Genomic DNA, 20,511 nt, shown 5'->3' with positions numbered 1-20,511 from the left:
CCATCTCTCTCTCTCTCTCTCTGCAGTCCCCATCGCATCCACTCTCGCGTGACCCAACCACTCCATACCCCAGACCCGGCGGCGGCCGCCGTGGCCGCCGCGACAGCCGACTTAGGACGGGGCGGCCTCCAAGCTCGCGAGCATGCCGCACGCTCGCTCCGATCCGGTGAGCTCCCTAACCGTCCCCTCCTGTCTCTGCCCTCCATCGCGTTTCCAGAATCCTGTGCCTGGCCGCGTCCATGTGGGTGGGGGATCGTCTCCCCTAGCTCCACCGGTTGCTTTTTGGGTCTCGTTCCGTGGAGATCGGCCTGGGAGTTGGGATTCCGACGGATCTGTTCCGCGCACAACGTGTTAGGTTAATTTCGCAATGATTTTGGGCGTTTACGAGCATGATAGGAAGAGGAGGGGCTGCGTATGCTAGCAGTGTCGACTGTCCAGGCATAGCAACCGTCAGTTTAATTTTTTTCCGTGGTTGAAATAGTGGGAAACTGGGAATTCGTTGTGACTGCACAAACCGTCGAACTTGCTTTGCAATATTTTTGACAAGGACCATGAGGTTCACTGTCTTATTAAGGTTGAGGAATTCAGTCGATATGTACTTGAGCGTTGTGCTATTGTTCTTGTGATCAGGGATTGGATGTCAAGCCAATGGTGTCGGGCTTCTGCAGGTCTGACCCCGTATCTGGACCAAAGCGTCTCAAGTTGCTAGCAGGCGAGTCATTGGATGCTGAACCCCTCATTTGTTCCGTGTCAGCGTGTGATGATTCAGGAGGGAGCTTGCTTGACTGGTACAAGCTTCTTATCATCCATCTCTTCAGCATTTTATTTTTCCTTTTCATGAAGTTAGTACGGATTGCTAATGCTTCCCTGATGATTTATCAGGTGCTCTGAGCGGCATCGAACTGCTTCCTGTAGTGGTGACCAGGAGCAAAACACCGGCCTATTTGCTGCGATGCAGGAAAATGTTTGTTCCATTGATAGCAATGGTGGGGTTCATCCGCAGCCTGGGCATGGATATTCAGCTGGTCAAAATGGGATGCAGAGTGCATATCTGGAACATCAAGCTTTGGAAGGTTGCATGTATGTGAATGAGCATGGCCAGATGTGTGGACCTTACTCACCGGAACAGCTGTATGAGGGGCTATCCACTGGTTTCTTGCCTCAAGACCTTGCTATCTATGCTCTTTTTGGTGGGAAAACGGCCAATCCTGTGCCCTTAAGCTTCCTGAAAGAGTTCCTTTCACAATGGAATTTTGGCACTGCGGTCTCCACTCCAAATGAATCCATGCAGGCAAAGAAAGCGACTTCCAATGATAAAATTGTTCTTCCAGATGTATGCCTTGCCTTTCTGTCCATATTTTTTAGCATCATCCTTGGCCTGTCTACCTTCCTAATTTGTTTAGTTTCTGCTTTCTCCCTGTTAGGCTCTTTCAAGCGAAGAAGCATGCTGGATGTTTGAGGATACAGAAGGCTGCCGACAAGGGCCACATTCTCTTGCTGAACTTTCCTATTGGCATCATAATAGCTATATCCAAGATCTTTCAATGGTAAGAAAATCAGCAATTAAAACTATCAACCTTCTTAATTTCACTCATGCTTAGTGTCTGTAAATGTTGTGTACAAATGTGAAGATTTTGGGTGATAATGACATTCTTGTCGTCTTGAATGCTTCGATCCAAGTAGTGCAGCAGTTCCATTGTGAGTTAGACACATACCTGTGTTTAGGTTGTTGGCTTGAGAGTATTAGGCTGTTAGATATGCTAGTGTGTAATAGTTACAGGAATTTATCTCTATTTTGTTGGAAAAACCTTTTGAAATTCGGGTCATTTGTTGGCTTGAGCGTCTCTGGCCTTTTATGTTAGATTATCATCACAGAGTGATATTTGATATGATTGTTCTTTCACATTTCTTTTCAGTCTTGTCAAGGATTGACAATTTGATAAATTAGTCGGTTTGAATATAATATTAATACCACATAGTATGTGCAGTGTAGGATCATTTAGATTCTCATGGATTCAACGAGAAAAACTAAGATAAGATTCTGTTGAAATTGCTAACAGTAGTATTTCCCCCTACCTTTTGTCCCCGAGTAGTAAGATAAACTACCAAGTTGGTGTGCATCTAGATCCTTTATACCATCATTCTGCACATTTCCTCCTATTCCAAGTGCTGACTTATTTGTGAAATATTATTTCATTCTCAACATAGCCTACAATCTGAATTATTCTGATCTGTTACTGTAGATTTACCATGTTGATGGCAAATTTGGTCCATTCACACTTGTGTCACTAATTGGTTGGTGGAGTGGAGGTCATGCAGAGGGTTCGGATGCTACAGCTAATGATTCTGCATCATTAAATGGCTTAATGGGTGACATAATTGATGATGTCAGCCATCAGCTGCATGCAGGGATAATGAAATCAGCTCGCAGGGTTTTAATTGATGAAATATTCAGTTGTGTACTTCCAGATTTAATTGCTTCCAAGAAGACTGAGAAGCAACTGGCTGCAAAACTGAAGAGCCAAACTACTAAGGTTTGTTTATTTGGCAGAGTTTTTTCTAATAAGGGAGCCACGTCTTACTATTTCGTTTCAATTTTTAATAACCCGACCCATATTCTGCTGTTGTTTGCAGCCTGACAGTGTGAGCAACAAGAAGGTTTCTGCATTTAAGGCCAAGGTTGACACACCATCTACTGTTCCAAAAAAAATCATCTCCCCATATGATATGGCCCCAGCAGATTCTTCTGTGGCTATTCAATCTACAGAAGTATATGAGAAATTTGCTGATATACTATCAGCAGTTTGGCAAACAATTTATTATGAATCCATGAAGAATGTCTGGGATGGAATACTGTCTGACCCTGTTCTAGACTACTGTGATGTATGGTTACAGAGAAATGGCCAATTGAATCTGCCCTCTACAATTATTTATATCGCCCCTGATAACATAAACACCCAAGACAGTGATGATTTGTCACCAAAGGTGTTTCCACTGAGGCTAAATGTGTTTCTTTCTTGAGAGAGTGGTTTAGGTTTTAATCCTTTCTTTCTTACTTCGTAGCTCTCATCTTGTGATATTTTCATGTTTTCGCAGGATTCGGATGCTCCTGAGTGTGACATGGATTTCCCACCTGGATTTGGACCAAGTTGGGAATCTACTGAGAGCTCCCTCTCTTCATCCTTATTAGAAGTCAATTATAGAATTGACAAAATTGATGGGAAGTCTGAATCAAGCGCCACTTTATTTTCTGGCCCCTTATCAGGAGTCCAGATGATGCTAGCGAACGAACTATATGTCGCATCAAAGCAATCTGTATTTCACTATTTCGAGGAGGTTATTGCAAAGGAGATAACAAATTGTTTATGCTTTGGACTCGAAAGCAGTATTAATCCGGTGAGTTGTTAATTTTAAGGAATTATCCTGATAACTCCAATATCTCTGAACTCGCACAATTTGTTTCTGTAAATGTGTATCACAGGAACATATTGATACCCCTATTCACGCACAGGAGTCACCCTTTTCTGTCGGATTGTCTATGCATGAAACACTCGATGCTGTTGAAATGGCTCTAGATGAAGAGTTGTATACCACTGAAATGGCTACAACCTCAATAACCAGTCCAGCTGAAATAGATACAGATGAAACATTGAGGGTTGCTGAAATGACAACTGATAAAATGCTCAGTTCTCATGGTAAATGATAAAATGAACAGCATCCTTTTGTTACATTTTGTCTTGCCTGTGTTGTGCTTGATTGCATTTTCTTACACCCTTGAAATTTGTGTGCAGCGGAATACCTACCACTTTCTGTGGCTTATGCAAGTATATTTGAAAAGATAGATATATGTAAGACGGCAGAATTGGATGAGAGTTCTGATGAAGTGCCTCCTGGAATGGAGACTGGCTTAGTTCCTTTGGCACTTATGGACAAAAACGGATATCAGCCTTCAAAATCAACGAACCCTATTCCTGTGATTTCTAGATATATTACTTTGGCTCTCTGCCGGCAAAGATTACATGAGAATGTTGTGAAAGAGTGGACATCTCTCTTCTCAGATACCATTAGCAAGTGCTTTGACTCATGTTACACCAGGCAAACTGCTGTACCTAAAAGTGCAGATGGATCATCAAAACTGAAAGAATATACATACTACAGGAAGAGGAAGTTGAAGAAAACCTGCCAAGCAACATCATCGAAAAAACAAGTGGAAATCTCAATGGATGAGCAGCTTTCCAAACCTCTGTGTGACCTTGTTGAACGCAAGGTTTACGTGAAAAATACTCAGGAATCAAGAAAAGCTGTGAAATCAGAGAGAATTTCAGTTGTGGACAAGCCGCCTAAAACAGGAGCCAAAACTGTGGCTAATGATGCTTATGATTTGAATATCCAACAAGACCTGAAACTCCTTTCCAGTGGTGTGCCAAAGAGTAAGTCTTCTAATCCACATTACTTCTCTTCATGATACGTAGATTTGTATTGATTTATGATACACCTTTCCTTTCATTTCCAGGAAACAGGTCATCTTATCCAACTAAGAAGCAGGTGGTTGCTAACAAAGCGCCTACAGTGAATGACAGTATTGTGAATGATAGTATGCTCACAAAGCCTGTCAAGAAAAGAAAGGGCAGGAACACTTCCTGTGAGTCCAGTCAGAAGGTAAAACTGATGATTTCATGTCCAGAATCAGATGGTTGTGCTAGAGCTACCATTAGTGGATGGGATTGGCGTAATTGGGCGAGGAATGCTACTCCATCGGAAAAGGCTCGTGTTAGAGGGTACCATGTTCGGGCTATTCTTTCTACCTCAAATAATAATGTGTGGAAAAGTTCTCAAGTCAAGGGTCCATCTGCAAGAACAAATCGGGTTAAGTTGCGAAACCTGTTAGCAGCCGCTGAAGGTGCTGAGCTACTGAAAATTACCCAAATGAAGGTAAAAGGAACTTAAAACGTTCAGAAAATTGTGTTTCGACAAGGTTTTAACTATACTCATTTATGCCTCTCTTGATGTGTAGGCGAGGAAAAAGCGGTTACGTTTTCAGAGGAGCAAGATCCATGAATGGGGTCTGGTTGCCCTTGAGTCGATCGATGCGGAAGACTTTGTAATTGAATATGTTGGTGAACTGATTCGTCGGCGGGTAATAATGCATTATTCAATCAACGATCCCTTCATTGATGTGGCAGATTTTGAGCAATATACTAGATATTGATTTGTACCCTACAGGTCTCGGACATCCGTGAGTCTCAGTATGAGAAGAATGGGATTGGAAGCAGTTACCTCTTTCGCTTGGACGATGATTATGTGGTAGGTGATACAATTGTTCCTCACTTAACATCATCTGAATGTTGTGATGCATTGGTTTCTCCAATTTTTTTCTTTGCTTATGAGAATAAGAAACTTGTATATTATTTGAAGCTGTACAAAATGACGGAACTATGTGAGAATAGTTAGCTCGAGCATAAAGGAAATCTTTTAGTTGGTCGGACATGTTTCTTTCTTTCTTTCTTTTTGGATAGAAAACTGTCAGGGAGTTCTCGACAGGGGTCCTGCTTTGATGGATGGCAAGGGTAATTGTGCTGCTTTGTAATCTTAAGCTGTGATAAGAAAAATGTTTCAACTTTTTACTGCACCTTGTGTTTTTCTTTTTGGTGTTCATTGCTCAAATATCTCAATTTATGCAGGTTGATGCCACTAAGCGTGGTGGCTTAGCAAGATTCATAAACCATTCCTGTGAGGTAAGCTGTTCAAGAAAAGAATATTCAGTTGTGATGATTGTAACATGCCTTAATAGTGGATTAATATTTTCCATGCCAGCCAAATTGCTATACCAAAGTGATCACTGTTGAGGGCCAGAAGAAGATTTTCATCTACTCAAAGAGGCGTATATATGCTGGCGAGGAACTCACATATAATTACAAGTTTCCATTGGAGGAAAAAAAGATTCCGTGCCACTGTGGTTCCCGGAGGTAATCTTTCTAGTGCTAGTTACAGGAAATAATTTATTGTTAATTGATGCCTATTTCATGAAGGTGACGCATTTTAAATGGTCTTACTTGTATTAAGTTTGGCCATCACTCTTCTATAGTCCTATTCATTGATGTTAAAGGGTGACGAACAACTTGCATGTGATAAAATTAAATTATAATTTCAGCCACCATAAAAAAGAATCTGTTACCAAACTGTTGATAATGCCTGATTAGAGCATTGGTATCGATGCCAATTTTCGATACGAGAAGCAAATTGTTGTGTGGAGTAATCAATATCTCGACATAAGCCCCCCTAAAGGGGGGACCCCGGATGTTTGAACTGCCATTCTAACCCTTCTTGGGGGATTCCATCCACAAACACAAAGTTAGGCCACACCAGAAGGCCAACTTCTCTAAAAGAAATTAAACGAGAATGCGGGTTTGCACCCAACCATTCATCTTGTTCCATATTTACCTGGGTGCACTGCGTTTTCAAAAGTCATTTTTTTTTTCTGAGTGGCATATGACTCAGTTCAAGGGCTCTTCTTCCTTAAAATGGGAAGTATTATGAAGTTTAAGTCCTGTGTTTACCATTGCATTATTTGTACTTCACTCCATTGTGGGAATTATGCAGATATACCACTGCGATATCTGTACTTCGCTCCATTGTGCGTGATATGCAGACATATAAAGTAACTATTTTCATGTCTTGAAGTAATTAAGTAATACTTTGCAAGCTCTAGAAAGATTTAAAGAATAGTCATTTTGTTCTATGCTGCATATGAAGTGAAGTATTGAAATGTTTATATCTTCTACATCCATGTGAAATCTTACTTTTTTTTCTAAATTAAATGATTGTCTTCCTCATGGTCATGGTTTTGCTTAGCAATAGCCTCTTGCGTTTCTATTTATTTGATGCAACAGTTTTGTGCTACTGTTCAGGTTATTTCTGTTTTACTCTGCCTTCTGTCTCTAACTATGCACTGCTTTTTTAGGTGCCGTGGATCAATGAATTAAGAAATAAAGGTACCCCTCGAGGTAATTGCAACAGTTATAAGTTTTTGCATCTTTCTTGTGAGTTGAAAATTGGAATGCTGGAACTTTTGTTGGGTCACTTCAGCCTCCTTTATTTCTGATAGGCTTAAGGCGTAGGTATAGGGAACATGTAGGGTTGGAGTGCCATGGCTTCTTGAATTCTATGGAATAAAAAACCACCGGCATTTGCAAGAAGATGTGTTTGACTACAACCATTTGAATTTTTCCAAGAGGTCTAAGCCAATGTATATTTCTATGGGAATGGGGGGCATTGGAAGCCATTCCATAGGAATTGGACATCCTAAATCCTATTTTCCAAACCGACTTCGTAGGAAAAATTCCTTTGGATTCAAATCCTCCAAACATCCTTTGAAAATCCTTCAATCCAAAGATGCACTAAGTTTTGGCCAAAGTTAAACGGCATATTTTAGTTGCATCATGTTGAATTGGAAATGAGACATTTGACTTGTCCAACTGCCTCTGTTTTGTATTTTGATAACTGATAACTTGTTCTTTTTTCAAGGATTCAAGTACAGTTGGATGCAAGCTTGGCATATAGGTGTCAATGGAGTATGGAGTACCTAACTGCATTACATTGAAGTTTTACAAATACAAATGTCTTATCAGATCTATTTAAAGGTACCCCTGACCCCCTGTACTCCTCACACTTCACCCGTTACTGTTATGCACAAAAACTTGCTGTCTTTGTGTGTCTGTTTCAATTTATGCCTATCTAAGACCCCAACTATGCCTTTAATGATGGATGAAATTGATGGATGGTCAATGATTAGGTGATTGCTTATCTGCCATTTGTATATGCTTAACTTTTTGATGCACGTCGTCTATTTTGTCTCAACCTTGCCAATTGTCAGCATCTTTTGTTTGCTAGGTCTTCTGCAGTGTTATGTGCTGGGTTCAGTCCAAATCCATTCAACTGAAGCAAGCTGATTAAATATTAATGCTCACCTTAGTGAATTTAATTACTAGGACATGAGAAAATAAATCGATTCAACGAATGGTGCACCGCTTAGCCTCCTACTTTTTCTATATCTAAGTTTGCTGACATTGGTGGTAAATATTTGTAATGTCATCTAGGATGGTAATCATGATGCATGCAAGAGCATATATACCATAATACCACCTATGTGAATCCCAAGAGGACGTGCCATAGTCACCTGAGAATTTCATCTAGTGTACTTCATAGTGCAGGCTGCATGCCGTCTGCTAGTATTTCTGCCATGAGGATTCCAATTGATGAAATCATTTTTGGGGGGGACGTCAAGAATATAGTGACCTGGGTATTCTGTAGGAATCTAACTTCACCATTACCTGCAAATTTGGAGGGAGGGATTCATGGCCAAATTATTATATTTACATTTGGATCTAATATCTTGCTCAATGAACGCAAATTTGCTTCCCATTGTATACGTGAGAACCGAGAACTACTAGAGCATACGGAACATGGTGCTGTTTCACTTCATAAAAGATGCTACAGCTTGCACTCTGGACTTGAAAAAGACTTGCTGGTGATCCGTGTGTTTTGTTGTCCAGTTCGCAGGATTTAATATCAAACTATGGGGTCGTGGAGCATGCTGTACCGCAAGAAGAAACTATTTAGGTTAGATGAACTTATTCCAAGGTATCCCGAGGAAGGGGCAAGAGCAAGTCGATACATTATCATGTGGCTCTCTTCCGTTGGTTGCCTCTGCCTTTGTGGGGGATTGCTACAATCTTTCCTCAGTTCTGAGTGGACATGGCAAATCAGTTCAGCATAAGCGGAACTAGTAAATGGTTACTTTCTGACAAGGTTAATACTAATGTTCTTTCTCGTATCTGGATAGAGTTGCAAACTTTGTACAGGCGCACACTACAATTATTACATTGACTGGATTGAGGTTATAGAGTTTACATGGTGGATATGAAACGGGTTTAAAATATATCTTTCTTGTCTGAGTATTTAATTACCTGAGATGGAACACAAGCCAATAATAATACTTCCCCTCCTTTTGAGAAGTAATGAAGTATGCTAACTGAACTACTCGATGCCCTGCCCTCTCGTTGATGAACTTGAATGGACTTTCGCCTGTTTGCCGTGGATTGCATGCATGGCAGTGTGAAAACTAGCGATTGGATGACCCTTCTGGCTTGCACATGAGAGAGAGCTCCTGTCCTGCTTCATGGGCCTTTGATAACTTTTCCGGCAGCATCTCTTTTGTACCCGGGATCTACACGAATTATTGCAATTTTTTGGGCTTTTGTTTTTAGTTGCTTCATCCATACCCATCACGTGGTCTGCTCAGGAGAAAGTATGCAGTTCTTGTACCTTATGATGCGTGAAAGAGCTTTTTACTGGAACCTTCATATTTGAATTGATCACTTTGTGCAAATTCTATACTATGGGTAGTGTATTGGGGCGCTAGGTATTTTTTTATACCGGTACAGGTGTTTATTCATGGACCTACTCCTGTTCTTGCAGGTACGATGATACATATATCTATGAGGTATGCATGTAGGAGTCCACGAATTTTCCAAATGCGTGCGGTATGTGTTCGATCTCTTGATTGCTTGTCCGTATTCTTTCCTACTTGCATTTCTTATCATTAAAACCCCTAATTGCATTTCTTTACCATGAAAGCTTTTGTGTTAGCCACAGAATTAAGTTTAGGTTGCTTGCTCGGACGCATGCATGCATGCAAATGGATCCATAAGCGTAAATGTGTTATTCGCTTATGTGGTCCGTGCACGCTTGTTTGGTTTTGTCCCTGAGCCAGCCATCTACTATAAAAATTGGCCAATGTTTTGGTTGCCTACAGTTTGGCCAAAAATTGACCAAAACATGATTGGGATATGAATATGATGGAGGCATCTGCTTCTTGAAATTTTGGCAACCATCTGAACGAGTGGCAAATTCTGAGAGGTAGCCAAGTCTTGACAAGGTTGGTTTGAGCAGAAATTAAACATGCCTGGACGGGCAGAAGCGAGAGCAAGAACAGCCCAAAAACAAGACGCAAACAGGAGCAATTGCAATCCAAAACGAGGTCTTGCATTTTTCTCTATCATGCTGTATATATTATAGTAATCGAAAGAACAAACGAAAGGGAGATGGATCGCTATGTTGATTAGTTAGATCACAATTTAAGGTCTTCAAACATAGTGCAGCTTCGCATGCTCGGTGGTGAAGCTGAAGTTCACATTGTAAAGAACCCAAGCCCACCTTCACCAGTGCCTGATGAAGCTAAGGTCTCACAGTAGTTGGCAAGGATCGTGGTGGTGGATCTTGTCCCCGGGTTCGAGTCTCAACATTTCTTCCAGAAGTAAATTTCGGGTGGAATAATACTCGCACATGTGGGTGCACTCACCGGTAAAAGTGTGTGCCTGTAGGTTATATCTCCAATCTAGTTTAGACATGTGTTAGGCTTATCAACATGGGTACGTGTGGGCGTGGATGTGGTGTGAGTGTGGGTGCTTTTGACTTGTACTTGAAAAAAAATATGCTAAGGTCTCGCAGGCAAGGCCAGAGTAAAGAACAAACGCATCCCAAATTTTCGTAAAACTTGCTGATAAATGGTCTTAGATGTGTTCAGAGAAAAGATTGCTCTAGAATTTTTTTTTTTGTCTATTTTGTTTTTATGAATCGCATTCTTAGTACCAGTTTCATCAAAATTGACAATTTACCTTTTGGACCTCGTTATAGACCATAAATCATAAAATCTTCCTGGGCTTAGCTCTCGGACATAAGAATAAACACTGGACCGGGAAAGGAACGCTGCACAGCATTATGTTGGTGTACAAGCTAAACGTATATCGCAGATTATTAAGTTCTGACACTGACTCTGGAGTGTTACTATCGAGTATATAATATGGACTGTGGTAAGCTAATGCACTGTCATTTTCAGCTAAAAAAATGTACTGTAATATGAGATGTTGGCACTTGTAGACAACCACAAGACATAGTAGTCCCTTCACGTTAGTACTAGTCATTTGTCACTATATGCAGCTGTTGCTTTTGTGCATCTATCACCGGCCTTGTGCTCGGTCGGAAGAGCGTATGGTATCATAGGGTCAAGTTGAAGGCGAGATCCTGTGCTCTCCATGCTGGCCGGTTCGAATCCGGCTGGTCGGCATATTGCATTGCTTACTATTTGTTTATTTATTTACTCTTTTAAGTCAGGGCCATGCTAATTGTGTTTAGCTCAATTATGAGTTTCTTTTGTGAGCTAACCCAATTCCAAATGTATGTCAAAAGAGGGACGAAAGTAAATGATTTAGGCATTGTTGTTGAGGCCTTGAGGGTCATTTCTCGTGTAAAAAGAAAGGAAAGTACATGTGAGAACCGAGTGATAGTTCGGTTGGTAGAACCTCCAGTGGAAGGGCGTTCACTTGGGCTCAAACCTAAGTACTCACAAGTCGTGTGAACACCTCCTTGAAAACTGATTTCAATGAGTTTACTGACTAGTCAAGATTCGGTACTGACCTCCTTTAATATGTAGCCATACGATGTCTTCTCCTAGTAGTCATCTCCTAGTAGTCGAGTTTTTTTTTAAGCAAATGTTGCTAAAAAAATGTTTGTTGTTTTGATGTATGTTGTTGTAAGTACTGTAATAGAAAAGGCAAATATCGCATGTGAGCTTGGCCAACTTATTTCTCGTCGCTAGGGATGCAATTTTTGTTTTTTAGGTTATTGGGTCAACCTGAACTCACTCAATTGAATTAAAGATGTATTTCCACATACTTAAGTTGTAAATGAACTAAATTAGTGGCTCAGAAGTACGCATTGGTTTCCTACTTGCATCCATACTCGTTGACAAGTTTGTCAGTCACAGCAAGCTTACAATGCTCAAAGCAATCCTGTTTAGCTGACGTGGCTGGTTTACTTGATGAGTTTTTACAGTATAAAACTATGGAAAATATGCAAGGCACGAGACAGAATATTATACATGTATCAACATACATGAAAATGTATTATGCCGGATAGCGAGAGAAGTTGCTATAGTATAGGCCCACCTCTAATACAAGAAGTTTGTACTACAAGTTGCTATGAACAGGGCTATTGCCAACCTATTATGCTGTTTTTTTTTTGTAAAAAGTTCATCTAACCTCTAAAGTTTGATTGTGCGGCCATATAACATCCCGAGGAAAAAAAAAAGGTCTATTCAACATCACCTTGCAAAACCAGGTCAACAATATGATTCACCATCATGTTAGCTGACGTGGATGTGATGTGACGATGACTGTTTAAAAATATTTTAAATAGTGGAATCATATTTTTTTCGTTACCTTTTTCTTTTCCTTCCTTTTTGGAAGGATCCCTGATCGTTATCGATTTGAACATCTGTGTCGGTCGGCCGGCCGTTCTTGAGGTGGTGGTGGTCGTCGACGACGTCGAGCCTCGAATGACGCCCGGGGCGATTTGCCACTAGCCTCGTCCTTACATGCAGGAAGAAGCAGGGTAATTGGATGACAGAACGAGTATGAGGGCATGGCGTCAATTCGTATACGAAATTTGGGATGTTTGGTTGCAGGCACTGGAGTGCCGTGTCAAATATTGGTTATGATTAAAGTTAGAGCAATATCAAAATTTGATTAAAAAAATTAGTCGTTTGATTCGTGACTAAGCCAAAACTTAGCAGTCTAGCCAAAACGTGGGCGGTCAAATTGGCCACCTAGAACTCGTCCTGCTGCTGCTAGTTTACTGTAGATGATCACAGATAAAAAAATTTAGGCACGATCAAATTTTGGTTTCAAACCAAATGTTAGCCAAATCACCTGCATGGCCAAAAATTGATCTGGCTTCCTGTGTCACAAGCCAAACAGGCCCCAAATGACAAGGCAGCGGCTGGATAGAGGAATGAGCCGATGGGCTAGATTGGCTGTAGATGGGCTGGGCTGGTTCTGGCCCAAATGAACTATAGGATTTTCTTTTGAATAAGAACATTTTCAAATAGAGGAACCACATGGTAAATCCAATAAAACCACGATAGACTCTGAATAACACGAGGAACACATAAGAGCAAAACCGTGCAAACTTCCACGAAAAAAATTATCCAAAATTCTGAAGATGTTACACTGATGCTGCTGGCCGCCGCCGCCGCCGCCCCCTCCAACCGGGCGGCAACGGCGATGACACCCCTTGTACTGCACCATGTATTGTTGGTGTCAAAATAAGATTTTTTTGGTCTACAGTCACATAATCGCTACTCAACTTCTATTATGATTTTACATTAGTCATAGTACCTTTGCAAATTGAAAAATAAGAATGGTACTGTTGCTTGTTCATACTAAAAGTAAGGCTTCCACATTTTGTATGCACCGGGCCTCCAAAATGTTAGGAACGACTTGGATGTGACGTTCAGACGTTGTTTGCGCTATTGCGTGCCTATGAGAAAAAAAAAATCTTGCTGTAGCATTTGATTACTGAAATATGGCTATATCTGCATTTTTTTAATTTTGAATTATACTTTTGCAATTTTCTAATGAAATAATATTATTTCAAAAAACAATCCTTGTCATTGATCCATTCATACGCCGTGGATTAGCGGATTCAAATTCTCGCAGTGTCGCTGCCACCAGTTTAGTTTAACCTAGCCACTTGCGATCGATGATGACACGTTCTTGCCCTGCCACAGTTTTCATCCATTCATTTCCGATGGCCAGTTGGCATCAGGAGCGAGCTGACCAAGGAAGACGACGACAGACGAGACGAGAGAGGTGGAGGAGACAGAGTGAGTGGCCACGCGAGACAGGGACGCCTCGGCAGCCACCGGCCGGCCGTCCGTCCATCCGCCCCGGCAAACGGACGGCCGTGATCACGTGCCCGTCGAGATTTATTTCTTGCCCGGTTAGCCGAATTCATTCTTGTTCTGTGTTTCATCTCTTACATGATACCCGATTTTGACTGAACAAGTTAATCAAATCGTAAGAGAAATATGCGTATGATAAGTGAGCCAATGTAATTAAAAGGTCGAGGTCAACTACACCGCTTCTACCACACACCAGGATTCAAACACTAGCCATCACCACCTTTACAATGCCTCACTGTAAAAAGCACGTTCATATGCACACACTAACTTTTTTTAACAGCGTGACTCTATTTGTACGGTTTTTATTGAAAACCTAATATTAAGTATGGGACAGGCGATCGAGCCTTCACTGTCTTAGCTCCTACATTAGAGTTTTGCCACGAGGCTCCATACTTGTCCACGTGGATGTATGTTATTGATAAAATACAGGTTAAGAGCCTGTTTGGATTGCAATTTATGATTGCCACGCATAATCTTATACAGCTTTAATATTGTTATATAGTGTTTGTTTGCTATCATCATTCTAATTTGTGTAACTTCTTAACGTCCTGACCTCTTTATCATAGATATAATATTTTATCAAAGTTTGCTTAAGATTATTTAGTCTATTTTCTTATCATAAAAATAAGATAAGACTAACCTTAGACAACAACACGCAGCAAAATTAGTCATGAACCAAACGTGCTCTGCCACACCACAGTTAAAATGTACTCCCTTCGTTTTTCAATACTTGTCATTTTTTATCAAATACGCATATCAAGATAGTGCTAGTTTTAAATGAAAAATGATAAAAATACCTTTACGAACCAAATGGACCCTACCACACCGCAGTTAAAATGTACTCCCTCGTTTTTCAATACTTAGTCATTTTTTTTTATCAAACACGCATATTAAGATAGTGCTAATTTTAAATGAAAAATGATAAAAAAATACCTTTAAAAACTAACCCAAATATTTTAGAGCTCACAATAAATAGATGATAAGAGATATTATTTTGTAAGAATAAAATTAAAAATTATATTTTAAAAAACATGAAGTGATAAGTATTTAAAAACAAATAGAGCGGTAAAAATGACAAGTATCGAAAAGTCTACCATGTGTGGTAATTAAAAAGAATAAAATAAGGCGACTTGGCGAAATCGTGGCTGCAATGCAACCGGCCGCCTGCTCAGCTGCTCTGAAATTGAGGCCCAAGCCTCTCTATCTGCTGCTGCACTCCCGTCCCATCGCCACGCCCTCTCTCTCTCTCCGACGAGCCCTCCGCCGCCGCAGCGCCTCCCCGCTCCGTGCTGGGTTGGGTCCTTCTTCCGTTGGTGAGTAATCTGCAATCCCAGCTCGCTCGGGCGTGTTCCCCTGTTCGAGGCGTAGGCGCCGTGCCGTGCGCAATCGAATCCGGATGCTTCGTTCCCCCTTTGGGTTAGGCGCGGAGTCGCGTGCTGCGTGGTGCCCTCGTAGCTAGCCCAGTCCAATCCGTGCATAATTCGATTAGGTTCCTCTGATTCGCCGCGCAAGATAAGTCCAGCCGAGCTGCGGTGCAGTCTGTCTTCCAGGAATTTTAGGGGTTCGACTCGACGACACTCACGCCCATCAAGTCCGCCCCCGGCATCGGAGAGCGCCTTCTGTGTGGGAATTCTGGTGGTTCTCCGTTGCTGAGCATCTTTGGGGAACAGTTCGAGTTGGATTCCCATAAGAATTCGGGGTGAATTCCCCGTTCCGGACGGGCCCTAAATTCCATGGACAACCGTGGATTATTATGCCAATCAAGCTATTTAAACACAGTCCATCAACTTCGGTGACCGAAGATTCTAGGAGAGATTGAGGGAGCATGTGTGCGTGTTCTTTTGTTTGCATAATTGCCTGCAGATACATATTAAGGACTGTTACCTTCTGCTGCAGAAGTATATCCTATCTGCATCTGTTTGACTTATTCCTCTCAATTTCCTATGTTTATGAGGATAAATTTTCAGTTTCATGGTTGAGATCGATGACATTTGATTTTTATTCCTTCCCAAAAGAATGTGGTGTGGTCTTCTCAGGAGCTCGATTTTTTTTAAAAAACTATTTGAGTGTGCTTTATCCAAAGTTCTAACAAGATGCTTTATGTTTGGTTCAGGAATTTTTTGGTGTGCATCATCCACAAAGTTCTAGCGGCATGCTTTAAGCACATGGAATGGTCTTAATAAGTGCGGCTTTGCTCCGTGATTTATCCTGATTGTGCTTTGCTTGGGAAAGAACGAATCATGACTTCTGTTGTACATAGTGTTTCAGGTATGCTTGATTCGCTGAAAGCTTTGTCATGTTAATGTTTGACTGTAACACTAGGATCTGTGTTTTGTTGTGAACTGCAACTTTAGACATGATACATGGAGTTCTAGGTGTAATATATTCGGAAGGCATCCCACCTTTAGGTGTGTTGGGAATTCTAGTAGAGAGCACATTCATTATGTATGTACTGCAATTACGGAGTATCCAAGCAAACAGTAGCATTCATGCCACCAGCTAGTTGGCAACAATGGGTATATTACACCATCTTTGCATCCATTACTTCTTTTTTATTTGAGAAATCCTTCCGCTATATGTGACTGAAAGAACAGTTGTTTGTTCTGGCAGCTGAGCTAGAATCATATTTTAGTGCATGCTCACCGCCTTTGGACTTCCAACAACATATAAGCAGCTTTCTTTGAAGGAACTAGAGAATTTTATGTAGTTTTGTGTCAGCGATTACATGCATACCTAACATTATACGGTATGCCAGCTGTAGCCTGGTGGTGGCGAACAGATTTGTATCTGGTGAAAATTTGGCGACTGCTTTCTGCGGCATTTATATCGATCGCTACCATGTAAAAAAATGTTAAATTGTAACTCTTGTTACTTGTTAGTACACGATGAGTGATGGTGAATGAAATATCAGTTATTTCATTTTTTAAAACAAATAAGAACATCTAATTCATGCGTGCTAATTTCTTATGTGCTTCTCTGGGCAGGTGACCACAGAGCTGAAGACCAACATCAACAGCAGAAGCAAGCTGAACCTGGGGACCAGCAAGAAGCCCCAGTTACTAGTTCAGACAGTCAAACAATGGTGGGTACACCATCAGCAGATTATGTGGCACCCTATGCTCCTCATGACGTGAGCCATGCAATGGTATGACACTTGTAACTTTTCATTTTTACGTATTGTTAAGTAGTAGTGGTACTGGATTCTTCTCAGTCTGCAGTCTTTTCCATTGATTTATGTCTTAGGAAAAGTTGAGGGTTGGTCATAGTGACATGTGCAAGAAATGCCATATAAGAATCACCTTTCCTGCTTTAAACACTTCTTCGAAACCATTACTAACAAAACATATTGAGATCCTATAAAGTGGCGAGGAGATGCTAACTCATTATTTCCATGTTGCTGAACTGAAATGTGAAGTATCACCATTTTAGTTCAGACCATTTGATGCTAGCAGAGCAGTTATATCCCGTCACAAAATTTCTGCTATGTCACTTTTCCCTTTCATACTGTCACTAAATGCGTGCCTGTCATCACATCCGAGTCTTAAACTAGCAAAGCTTCTTCATTGGAAATTTGCACACCTGGGTGGCACCAGTTTCCTGTTAATGTATGTTTATTTCCTCTTTATAGTCTAAATTGTTACCTCACATGTGTTTTGTTGGTAGATTATTTTCTTTATTGTGAATATTTTCTAATTATTTTTTAAGCTAAATAATTCTTGCTATATATCTTCTAATTTCAGCAGTTCCTTGTACCTTCACTGGAAAGACTCAAGCAGTTTTTTTCTTCCTTGGAATTGCTTCTTTGCTTTTTTTTTAATCAAGATTTTTATGCGTAATTTTGAGGAATATTTTGCAACTGTGTTGGCTAATTCCATATTTTGTGCCTGGCAGGGTCAATTCGCTTACCCAAATATTGACACATACTATGGAGGCCTTTACGCGGCTTACGGTGGACAGCCAATGGTAAGCTCTTATGTGTACTCTCTGCGGTAGTAAATACAAGTCATTGTAGCCCAATGAGCTGTTCTTCAAATGTAGATTGTTTCAGCTTTGAGGAACATTTATGATTTATCTAATTTGGAAATGATTGAAGGACACTGAATTCATGTAATTTGACTCCTTAATTCTTATTCCACAAAGCTTAAATGACTCATGGCTGCAGTCAGAGGTAATACAAAGTATGGCTAAATATGCAAGTGCGCCTTAGAGGGTTGGTCAATGCCCAATGTTTCTAGTATAGCCTACTCCGATTCATAGTCAGTCAGAAAAGGATCATTGCATAACTGTGGACCTTCCTATGCAATTATCATTCTTTGTTTAAACTGGTCTGTTGGAGTTAATAAAATTGATAACTTTTTTCAGATGCATCCACCGTTGGTTGGAATGCATTCGACCGGTTTACCATTGCCTACTGATGCAATTGAAGAGCCTGTGTATGTAAATGCGAAGCAATACAACGCCATATTAAGACGTCGTCAATCTCGGGCTAAAGCTGAATCTGAAAAGAAACTTGCCAAGGGCCGTAAGGTAAATCTTCATAGCCACCTTCTGCAGTGCCATTTGACTTGGAAATTTTAATTAGCTGTTTCTGTCCATGATGCTAGAGCAAATAATCAAGCGAATTCTCCAATCTACATTCCCTACTTCCACTTGAAGATCGATCTGCCCCACGTACTATAAAACTTCTGGTGAACATTATTTTAATCTTCTACCATATCTGAAATTTCAACATACCAAGTTTTCAATGCCTGCATGGGTGTTTCTTATCATAAAAGCAGTAAGGATTTAGGAATACAATTTGGATGCCACACATTGTCAAAGTTGTATTGTTGAGTATAGAAGGAAGGCTGAATTGCTGCTTTCTGTTTTCATCTGAAAGTTACTTTTAAACTGGGGCAAATTGAATGTGTTAGTATCATGATTTATTTTCAAAAGAGAGACTGAAAGTTAAACATGCAATGCCTTGTTACTCTGATAATCCTACAAATTTCTGCCAAGTTCAGATGATCCTACTGCAAGTTGCTTACAAGTGTTTCTTACGCTTTGATAGCATGTGAAACAAAAATAACTCGAATGTTTTTTCCTTGTGACTGTTCTTGTGTCTAACTCACTTGCATCTGTGCTGTGCAGCCGTATCTCCATGAGTCACGTCATCAGCATGCCTTGAAAAGGGCCAGGGGAGCTGGAGGCCGTTTTCTTAATTCGAAGTCAGATGACAAGGAAGAGAACAACAATTCCAGTCACAAAGAAAAACAGAATGGAGTTGTGCCCCACAGTAGTGGCCAACCATCAACCCCTCCATCTCCTAACGGTGCCTCTTCAGCTAATAAGGCAGACAGTCGTGAATGAAGCTTCAAAAACTTGCCTCCGGAGAGAGCTAAGCACCTGACGCTAAAGATGGCAACAATTTTGTACAGTAAGTGATAGTGGGCAATAGAAAATGGGGTCATTGGATGTTGTAGGATATGTTCCATAGAAAACGTAGACGAGTCGACAGGTTTTGCAGTCTTGGTTTGGTCCTTCCAGTTTATTCACCTTTCTGTACAATGAGTAGGTTTGTGTCCAGGGGATAGCTTCAGTCAGTTCTTTAGAACATATTATCCCATTGCTTGCTTGCATAGAGTGGAGTTCATAACCTGCTGCCCTGCATCATCATTTGTGTTGCAGATAATAAGCGCTGGCTATGTGTATGTTGATGACAATAAACCTTAATGTAGTGTAATAACTTAATCTGGAGCTTGCTCTGTATCATCTGCATGCATGCATGCATGCACTGCAAATCAATTGGTTGGAGATTCTGGGATGTTTCCATCTGTCCTGCACTCCATGTCTTTTTTGGAAGCATGCCCTTGGTCTCGTTACATGATGTGTGCATATGTGTAGCATCCAGTCTGCACTGAATTTCCTGATGATGGTCTCTTGATGGTATGAACATTACCAGAACCTGAGAGACTGAGACAGCAGGTCCTGAAGGCCTATTCGATTTGTGTGCATGGCAACTTCAACATTCTGTCATAGGTTATCGCATGAACATTGAGCATGCTTTTCTCGAGAGCATTGAAAGGTTAGCAACCATTACCAAGACGAATATACTTTCTTGAGAACGCTGATGCCTATTTTGCATCCTTACTCGCACGAGCACAACTCACTTTTTTGCTTGGGAAGACCAGAAAGAAGAGAGAGAGAGTTCAGAATGCGCAAAACGTCGCTGCTGCCAAGGGTTTCCTCTGAACTTGGACTTTCATCACAGATCACTCTAAATAGCCAGCTTTGAGCACTCAAGCGAATTGTTTTGCAAAAGAAGTTTAGTTTTGCATCGATCTGTGTTCTGCTGCCATAAGCCCATAAATCTAGCGCATCTCTAGCATAGCATTTCTGATAATCTCGATCAAAAACTGTATTTTCTTGTGTAATTTCTTATTTCTCTGATCCAAAGGGGTAGCACGGTATACCTGAAACTTCATCAGTTCAGCTGAATTCGGACTTTCTTCTCAGATGGATCGCTCTAAAGTCTAAACAGCCTGCGCAGACAGACAGCTCCGAGCATGCATTCAACTTGAGATTATTCCGCATGGTTCTAAACTTAGCGCCATAGATTCAGCCAATCTCCCGCACAAGATTCCCTGAAAAATCTCAACCGAAGCTGTGTTTTCGCTTGAAGTTGAAAGGTGTTCAGAGTTCAGACATGCATGACCCATGTGATTATATTG

General features: G+C 40.8%; 2 protein-coding genes across 8 annotated transcripts; both read left to right on the top strand.

Annotated features, from left to right (window-relative positions):
• LOC133906756 (histone-lysine N-methyltransferase ATXR7) lies at positions 1–10,714 on the top strand. 7 transcript variants are annotated; one of them, XM_062348751.1, is made up of 19 exons: positions 2–166; positions 631–788; positions 883–1,333; positions 1,425–1,547; positions 2,244–2,534; positions 2,635–2,985; positions 3,097–3,396; positions 3,482–3,695; positions 3,792–4,430; positions 4,514–4,932; positions 5,015–5,137; positions 5,224–5,304; positions 5,682–5,735; positions 5,815–5,966; positions 6,962–7,004; positions 7,525–7,640; positions 8,553–8,808; positions 9,478–9,542; positions 10,696–10,714. In XM_062348751.1, the coding sequence occupies exons 1-15, from the start codon at positions 143–145 to the stop codon at positions 6,981–6,983; spliced, it is 3,402 nt and encodes a 1,133-aa protein (XP_062204735.1). In that variant the 5' UTR covers positions 2–142; the 3' UTR covers positions 6,984–7,004; positions 7,525–7,640; positions 8,553–8,808; positions 9,478–9,542; positions 10,696–10,714. The 7 variants fall into 7 exon arrangements, with proteins under 7 accessions (XP_062204737.1, XP_062204735.1, XP_062204733.1 ...); XM_062348749.1 differs by lacking the exon at positions 10,696–10,714 and adding an exon at positions 9,637–10,642; XM_062348750.1 differs by lacking the exon at positions 10,696–10,714 and adding an exon at positions 9,952–10,639.
• Positions 10,715–14,953: 4,239 nt separating this feature from the next.
• LOC133906378 (nuclear transcription factor Y subunit A-7-like) lies at positions 14,954–19,537 on the top strand. The gene is made up of 6 exons (XM_062348260.1): positions 14,954–15,114; positions 15,915–16,069; positions 16,786–16,946; positions 17,693–17,764; positions 18,164–18,328; positions 18,932–19,537. The coding sequence occupies exons 2-6, from the start codon at positions 16,042–16,044 to the stop codon at positions 19,148–19,150; spliced, it is 645 nt and encodes a 214-aa protein (XP_062204244.1). The 5' UTR covers positions 14,954–15,114; positions 15,915–16,041; the 3' UTR covers positions 19,151–19,537.
• Positions 19,538–20,511: the final 974 nt, after the last annotated feature.

This window comes from Phragmites australis, chromosome 23 (assembly GCF_958298935.1).
Source record: "Phragmites australis chromosome 23, lpPhrAust1.1, whole genome shotgun sequence".
In the NCBI taxonomy this organism is placed as follows: Eukaryota; Viridiplantae; Streptophyta; class Magnoliopsida; order Poales; family Poaceae; genus Phragmites; species Phragmites australis.
The sequence above is the reverse complement of the archived record's forward strand: the minus strand, read 5'-3'. Positions and strand labels throughout refer to the sequence as shown.

Excerpts from the sequence above, each read along its gene's own strand:
- LOC133906378 (XM_062348260.1), top strand. The coding sequence starts at position 16,042 with ATGACTTCTGTTGTACATAGTGTTTCAG. Across the intron at positions 16,070-16,785 it reads TGTTGTACATAGTGTTTCAG|GTGACCACAGAGCTGAAGAC; the intron begins GTATGCTTGATT and ends TTCTCTGGGCAG. Across the intron at positions 16,947-17,692 it reads ATGACGTGAGCCATGCAATG|GGTCAATTCGCTTACCCAAA; the intron begins GTATGACACTTG and ends TGTGCCTGGCAG.
- LOC133906756 (XM_062348751.1), top strand. The coding sequence starts at position 143 with ATGCCGCACGCTCGCTCCGATCCG. Across the intron at positions 3,397-3,481 it reads TCGAAAGCAGTATTAATCCG|GAACATATTGATACCCCTAT; the intron begins GTGAGTTGTTAA and ends TGTGTATCACAG. Across the intron at positions 4,431-4,513 it reads TTCCAGTGGTGTGCCAAAGA|GAAACAGGTCATCTTATCCA; the intron begins GTAAGTCTTCTA and ends TTTCATTTCCAG.